At 35.2% G+C, this 8,159-nt stretch overlaps 1 protein-coding gene across 3 annotated transcripts; it reads right to left on the reverse strand.

Moving 5' to 3' along the window:
* Positions 1–1,132: 1,132 nt before the first annotated feature.
* On the reverse strand, positions 1,133–7,885 carry LOC108461292 (inorganic pyrophosphatase TTM2-like). 3 transcript variants are annotated; one of them, XM_017761089.2, is made up of 12 exons: positions 7,275–7,885; positions 5,584–5,936; positions 5,129–5,243; positions 4,705–4,900; positions 4,449–4,562; positions 4,136–4,309; positions 3,408–3,602; positions 2,809–2,931; positions 2,612–2,733; positions 2,390–2,507; positions 2,025–2,285; positions 1,133–1,686 (listed from the first exon to the last, which is right to left on the reverse strand). In XM_017761089.2, exons 2-12 carry the CDS (start codon positions 5,918–5,920, stop codon positions 1,465–1,467), a joined length of 1,977 nt encoding a protein of 658 aa, XP_017616578.1. In that variant the 5' UTR covers positions 5,921–5,936; positions 7,275–7,885; the 3' UTR covers positions 1,133–1,464. The 3 variants fall into 3 exon arrangements, with proteins under 3 accessions (XP_017616578.1, XP_052880796.1, XP_017616579.1); XM_053024836.1 differs by having other exon boundaries at positions 7,170–7,885; XM_017761090.2 differs by having other exon boundaries at positions 7,671–7,884.
* Between the last annotated feature and the right edge of the window lie 274 nt (positions 7,886–8,159).

The raw sequence follows: 8,159 nt of genomic DNA on the forward strand, positions 1-8,159 counted from the left end.
ATAGGTTGACCGCCTGAACCCGAAACTCCAGCCTGTCCAAATGAAAACTTAACAGGGGAATACTTGTTGGGGTGAGCCATGCTGATTTTTCAAACTGAAAGAAAATCTATTAGTCGGAAATCTGTCCAAGCTCACCACACCATATTACTGAGTGTTTGTGTTGTATCCTCTTAATAGGGAGAATCGGGTATTTATATGGCATGGTTACTGTTCATGGAATTAACACTCTAAGTAGACTCCACACATGTCGACACGTAAGCTCTCCTAGACTTAACACGTGTTCGTTGATTTAGGTGTTCACCAATTCACTCATTTAGCTTCGTACCCTGTGCTTGCGAACACCCAAAGACATACGCACTGGGCTCGCGAGCTCATCTCGCAAACCCCTTAACGTATCCACCTAGTGGGGTCTAAACTCGAGTTGCAGATCGATAGCCTGAGTTTCGAGTCGACAATCAAATATACCATAACACTAATACACTGGGAACTTGACTTTGGAATGAAATTCTTAGTCCCAAGGTCAAGGTGTTGATTTATGAAGGTTTGAAGGTAGGGTTGTGATTCAAAAACACCAAAAATGTTTTGGATAGAAGAAACGAGATTTCGCTGTGAAAGGCTTCCCAAGTTCTCTTACCATTGTGGTTTGAGATATGGTAAAAAGGAATACGTTTTTTCAAGTTGTGAGGATTATGACCCAATGCTTCGAGCTGAGAGTAATATCTAAAAGGGTTCCAGGGATGAAGCACGTGCTGGTCAATTTAACTTTGGGGAAGCCTTCGCCTACAGCCTCCCATGTCTTAATGAGGTTCAGGGTAGTGGTTCGACTGTATTTAATGAGTATTGAATGTTGAGAGCTGTACCGGATGATTTTCACATGGGAACTTTGACCAAGGATCTACCATTTCAATCAACTTCGAACGGACCAAAATGGGCTTTAAAGAAGCCAGACCTTCGGATAATGATTTTTTGGCAAAGGGATTCTGTTCTCTCTTGGGCCATTGAGAGACTTTTGCTGAATTTAGTTCGGTCTTCACCAAGGTTGCTCTTGCTGTCAACTCTTAATTATCAATGATGATTCAGCTTTAAAAAAGAGCAAAAACAGTTTTATACTTTTATTAACAATTATCAGTAATGAAGTGTGGAACTATTAGCTGCTATTAAATTTAACCAGAAAATGAATGTCACAAAGGAGTAAACGAGAGGAAGAGAAGTTCCCACAAACTGAAAAAGGAAAAAAAAGAAAAATTGCCATAGATGAGCACCCTTTCTTTGCCGGAAAAAGCCCTCAAAAGGCAAACCTTAAACAGCATTTGCTTTTGTTTTTTTTGGGCCCCTTGTAACTCTTTCAAATATATGTCTAAACTTGTCTTTCTCGAGGCAGAAGATTAGTGCCGTGTAAAAAGAGAACACTTTGTGGGACAAAAGAAAATCTTAAATGTGTGCAAAAATACTCTTGAGTCTGAATCAGTGTCGGGTTAAAATGCCCCTATATAAGAAGATTCCCAGACCGCCAATTGCCAATGTTAATATTACAGGAACTTTTATAGAATCTCCACCACCAGCCATCATGTTTTTCTTTTTTGTACAAGCTGCTTGTGACCTTTCTCCAATTCCCTCACGCAGGAGATTACTAAGGTTGTCTAACTGATGCATGATTTGCCGTTGTCCACGTGCTACACTGGATATCTGCTTCATAAACAGCTCAAAAATTTTACACAAAGAACCGTAAGTTCAAATCAATAAATATACTTCACAGCAGGAATAAGGCTCCTTGCATCAGAACTATGAACTCCTAGCCAGTTTACGTATGTTGAGGGGAAAAAAAAACATCTTATAGCAAATAATTGTATTGTGGCCTTTACAAGCATGTCATCCTATCCCCTATCAGATGACTTTGCTTCAAAGATAAAATCACAAAGATGGTCTCCAAACTCTCAAAACTGGACAGTATCTCGTAACGAGTATAATTCAGGAACCTGTGACCCCTTGAAAATAAAAGGGCATAAATAGACCAATTACAGTACCTCTTCCATTATAGGTGAATCCTTAGCCAGCTGGGAGGATGATGAGGAATTGGGCATTATGGAACCATTTCCTAAACCATTGATGAAGTGAGAAGTTGGAGCAGAGCCATTGCATGATTCAGCTTGGAAAGCCAAGTTTTGTTGGCTAGAAGTATATCTCTTGATGGTTAACTTGGAATTCAACTCTTCAATACGGATCGTAAACTCATCCATTCTATCATTCAGAGAGGATATCTGTTCTGAAAGCTGAGTTATGACTCCCTAAATAGAGAAAAAGAAGAATACAGGAGACTTTAGTTGCCAAAGCATTTCACCAAGAAATTAGTTTAAGATCATGTACAAAGCTAAAAGAGCTACATACAAACCTCATTTGCTAGAGCTGACTCTGAATTTCTCTCACCAAACCGCCGGTTGCTCACATTATATCCAGCAAAGTTCGACATATTCTTCTCCATTTGAGTAGAATATGAATGTGAAATGCCACTGTTTTTATTAGCAAACATCAACTCTATTTAATTAAATCCACTCATATAGGCCATTTAACAACATTCTTATGCAGCAGAAAGATATGTATCACATGTTTGTACCTTTTGAGATGCCTATTTCTCAAGGCAACCCTATCCGCAGAGGCCCGCAAGAGTGCATCTTTGGGGCTTGACACCAGATCCTCATCTAGGCTGAGCTTTGTCTTCAAATCCTCTGGCAGGGCCTGTCCAATAATTAGATAAGAGCAACTAGCCTACTAAAATTGAAAAAGACATTATCAGATAGAGAGTTTTCATACCATAACCTCATTTACAAGCTTTTCCAATTGAATTTGCTCAATATAGGTACGTGAAATATATGAACCTTCCAAACCAAGCTTCTCTGCAACACATTTTACAACTGACCGGTCCCTTCCTTGCACCTATTTAAGAATGTCAAATCACAATGATCAATACCGGCCTTAAACAGTCTACAAACAGATGGTCTAGATTTAGCTTAAAGATAACATATTACCACATTATTATGAAGAAAAAATTATGCCTAAAGTTTTAAATGAAATATAAAGCATCAAATTTCCCACATCATTAACTGAGGAACTTAAAATGCCAATTAGGTCATCTCCAAAAATGGAAAATGGCACTTATCAAGCATTTATGTTGTGAAACATATTAATGGATACACCAATTTTTAAACCTTCCAAAAGATATTGACAATTAGACAAATCATCACGGAAGTCAAATTCTCATTAAGAAACTCATGATTAAAACAACGTTGTTACGACATAATTCAAGTGACCAAATGAAGAAAGACTTCCAAGGGGGGAAAAAGAAGGATTCTGAAAGTACATTAAAAATATTGCATTCTAGTACTCAAAAGATTTCAGATTCTCAGAAGTACCTGAAAGTATTGACGATTTAGCTGCTCTAGCCAATCAATTTTGACACAAACTTTATCATCAGAGAAGACATGGCTGTTTCTTTTGAGGATGGTTGCTATTGTATAACCCAAGGCCATTAGCCCACCAAGAAGGCGCACACTGACTTCAAATGTAATTCTTGGAGAAATAACAAATGGAATATCCGTTACCCATTCCTGAAAAAATAACTACCAAATCAGACTTTTGTGGGTAGGTACAGAGTCTTAACAAACATAAACTATGGAGAATGTAAAATATATGGAACAAAGAAAACTGATGATATAAGAAAACAAAGAAAGAACCTCAATCCAACATTTAAAGGAAAAACCTAACAAGACAGGAGTGTTCCATTATTCTTTCTTTGTTAGATAACTCCATCAAGATCTTTCCAATACAGCTACATGGTTGTTAGAACCAGGTAATTGGGAAGATCTATTGACCGGCATGCAAATGTTGAAGACGTGCAGTGCCCAAAATTTTAATTGTTATTATTAATAACTGCTAAGAGCACATACATACTTTATCAAAAAACATATGGTTATACCTCCAGTGTCCTACAACAATATTAACTGCTGTAATGCATGATTTATAAGACCAAGGAATTGTCAATGACTAATGAAAGTATGAGTGTCAATGACTAATGAAAGTATGAGTGCACATCTAAAGGGACTCAACTCATGATAACAAGACAGAAATTTATGGGACAAACCTCAAACATGAGACTGTATTTTCCATCTTTATTCCGCATCCGCAGATATGATTGGCAAGATTCAGGGTCTTCACCAGGAGGTAGAAGGTATATATCATAAGTCTGCTCCTGTGTTTCTGTATGTTCATCAGATATGGCACTCTTAATTTGCTCAACTGTTAACTCTCTTGCTGACTACAATTAAAAGAAAACAAAAAATGAGATGCTAGAAAAGATAAGGACATGGACGCCGGGGTGTAGTAGGAAGTACTATCACCAGTATCATAAAATTTGTGACAAAGAAACACCCAAAAAAGTTGGTGGGAGTAGTAACCTTTAAAATATAAGTGGGACTCTGAAATCCAGTAAATGGGTTGAACTTGTTAATGATTTTTATTTGTGCCGTTTGGAGATCTGGCTCAATGAAGGCCTTGTACATTGGATATACCTGTTAAAGAGAGAACATGCTCAGTTTGACCCTAGAAAGCAAATTTAGAGCACTGAAGTGCATAGAAGTAGACCAACAATATTCCACAGCCTGATCTTTAATAATAAATTTTATCCAAAATGAAAGAAAAAGTAGAACATACAGTTTCAGATATTTGATGGATTATTTCTTCAGGTTCTTGGCCAGCACGCTGTATGTCTCGTAGGACTCGTTTAACAAGGTCAAAGTGAACTCCCCCGGTGACAGATACTCGTAGATCAAGCATGGGTCGCAATTTTTCACTCAAGGCATAGATGCCCTCAATAATTACAATGCGAGAGCTTGGAACTTCAAGCGTCCTGTCATAAAAGCAAGCTTGGAGGATTACATATAAAATCTACTACCTAGAAATGAAAGCACTAATCTCTCTGATTAAAAATAATTCCACATTGATTAGGAGTTCTACATTTTCAATTAAATGCCACTACCAAAACCATTGATTTTCATCAAAATGCAATAACTCAATCCTTAAGAGCTTTTTGAGCAAATGATAGTACTGATGTGAACTAAATGAAGAAGTTTCTAACCTGTATCCTATTCGGGAACTAGCCTTGAAATCATAGATGGGGACCTGAACTTCTTTCCCTTCCTTTAAATCATGAAGGTTCTGGAGCAAAGTATCATAATCTGTCAATCGAGGATCTGTTGTTTAAAAGAATCAGAAGATTGTCAATTTACAGCTTCACTTGCTCTCAGTTAAAATCCTCAACTTTTAATCCAAAGATGTAGATATTTAATAGAAGTTTTGAAGCAGCCGGTCATATGTCATTTTCTATTGATGCTTAATACTCGTTCATATAAAAATAAACCACATTCAACAAGATCCATGTTAATGCACCATCTTTTGAGCCCCACTACCACCCAAAAAAAGAAAAAGAAAAAGAAGAAAGACAACTCAAATTGAAGGCAGATATAAATAGAGTCAAAGGTCAAATACTAGAATCGCTATAGTTGCCAACAAATAAGAGTAAAGATGAATTACCATCAAAGTTGCCATCAACAATTCTACTAGAATCATTATAGTTGTCCATTGATATGGTAGCAATGCTGGGCATGAAGTTGAGTATCTTTTCTGTAAATACAGTCTTCCCAGCTCCAGAAGGACCTGCTAATCCTACCAATATTATCCCATTGTTTTTCTGTGCCAACAATTGGCACGCACGGATGACAATAAAAAACCCCTTCTCAAAGGACAGAGGTCCTTGGATTGGAACAATCTCATGGCGATCACAATCCTTTCGCTTAACCAGCCGAACCTGATCTTTTAAGAGACCTGCTCTTTTCTGCTGTGCTTCAAGACCAGAAGCATCTTGAGGCATTGTATGACAGCTATTTCTGTTATAAGTTGAGAAAATAAATAAATAAATATGAAGCACAAAGAAACAATTATAGTATAGATGTGGCTCGTAAGACACAGAAAACACTTCAATGTTATAGTACTAAAAGCAGCCTCAAGCACACAATGAACTAGATCTTCATGTAAGACAACCATTTATTTTCTTAGTCATCTCAACATAAAAGTTGCATGTATAAAACAAGAAAATGATCAAGTTCCTATCTCAATCAACAATAAACTTGAAATAAAGTAAAAGAAAAATAATTGTCAGCACCTTAGAATGCAATGATAATTAATAGCAACCCCAACCTTTTTACATCCACATATGTTCATTTGTTTTATCTAACAAATGCTAAAGAATAAACCATACAGAAATTTTTATGACTTCAAAGTTCAACCTTAAAGAATGATGCAGTTCAGGTAGAATTAAGACTCAGTGATTTATTCTCTCTTTTAGTACAACTTTAATAATATATATATATATATAAAGGGCACATCCCTCAGTTTTGTAGGATGGATGCAGCAGAAAAGAGCTTTGTGGGAAAAAAAAAAAAAAAAGATTTCACCAAATGAGAGGGAAACCAAATTGATTAATTATCTTTGTAGAACTTACATAACATATCACTCCATAAAGGAAAAAAACAAAGCATCAAACTCAACAATGTTAAGAGAAAAGCAAGCAGCTATTAATCAATAAAAGATTACAGAAAAACATATTTATTATCACCTTGGATTGCTAACTGTCACGATAATCGGTGGTACTAGTCATTAATATTTCATTTTTTCACATTAAAAACTCAAAAACCACTGTCAGACATTCACTGTAAAAGGTACAAAAGATTATGGAGAAAAAAAAAAAAAGCAAAATCGAGCAATGGCAATCTAACTTTTTCTTTCATTGGGTGAACTCTTGTCTGTTTTCAGAAAAACCAATATGGAAGGTCCTACAAAAAGCACCAAAATAGCATCTTTAAAGATCAAAACAAACTTCTTTCACATTCAACCAACAATCAAAGTACAAAATTTTTATCCTCAATGGCTCACCATTCTGTAAACACAACACCAAATATAATAAAGTATCAAACAGTTAAAACAGAAACATGAAAAATATAGATAAACTCGTCACAATCTCTATTCTAACACGATATTTGGATCTAAAACAACCACCTTTTCCAGAAAATAAAATGAAATAGAGCATAGCAAAGCAAGGCAAACAATGGGGGAAAAATTACCCAGATTACATAATGGCAAAACAAGCAATACCCAGATTCCAGAATTAAAAAATAAATACAACAAAGGAAAAGAAAATATTTGGCATTGATGATGAGTGCACTCACCGAGTCACACCGAATGAGTCGGGAGTGTTTCTTAAGTTTTTTATATAGCAAAGTAGACACAGTGAGTTCACCGTTTCTCCATACACCAAAAAATTTGGTTATTCTATTTCACTCGTTTCCTTTCCCGGAATAGAAACGAATGTGATTTTCCGGGATTTTTTTTCTTTCTGGGAGGTTGGGAATTCTAGAGAATCTACAAAGTAACAAAAAGAAAAAGAAAAAAAAAAAGAACTTTTTCGAGAATGGATTCGCATAAACTGATAAAAGAAGAAAAAGGAGAGAAATTTAACAGTCTTAGTACTTTCGATTTATTTGGGTTTCATTATTTTATTGGTTAAATTACAAATAAATAAAAACAAAAACCAAAAAGTGATTAAATTGTTAGGTGCCACTCACTCAATCAAGAGAAGCCAAGTCTTTGTGTCTCAAATGGACTGTGTCTCTCTGTGTTTTATATACATTCAACTTCAGATTCAAAACGGAACTTATAATTTGGATTGGCGGTGATAGGAGAAGGCGGTTTGGAGTTGGAGATTGGACCATCAAATATCATTTCTCAATCTGTCAGAATCTCATCAATGCAAAAAATTATATTTTATATACAATAATATCTAGTTTTCTCATTTTTGCTATTTGAATTTGATTTTCTTCTTAATTTCATACTTAAGCTTGTTTTTTTTTTTTCAATTTAACATTTTTCTTAATTTGATATTGTGTAATTAAATTTTTCAAATATTATAAAAAGTACCACAAAATATTAACTGTGTTAATTCTTTTATAATGGAATAAAATAGTTAATGCATATTCGATATGCAACAAATAACATAAAATTTAATAGCAATAATAATTTTTTTAGTTTTATTTGTTTCTCTAAATAATATATTC

This window comes from Gossypium arboreum, unplaced genomic scaffold, assembly GCF_025698485.1.
Source record: "Gossypium arboreum isolate Shixiya-1 unplaced genomic scaffold, ASM2569848v2 Contig00197, whole genome shotgun sequence".
NCBI classification, from domain to species: Eukaryota; Viridiplantae; Streptophyta; class Magnoliopsida; order Malvales; family Malvaceae; genus Gossypium; species Gossypium arboreum.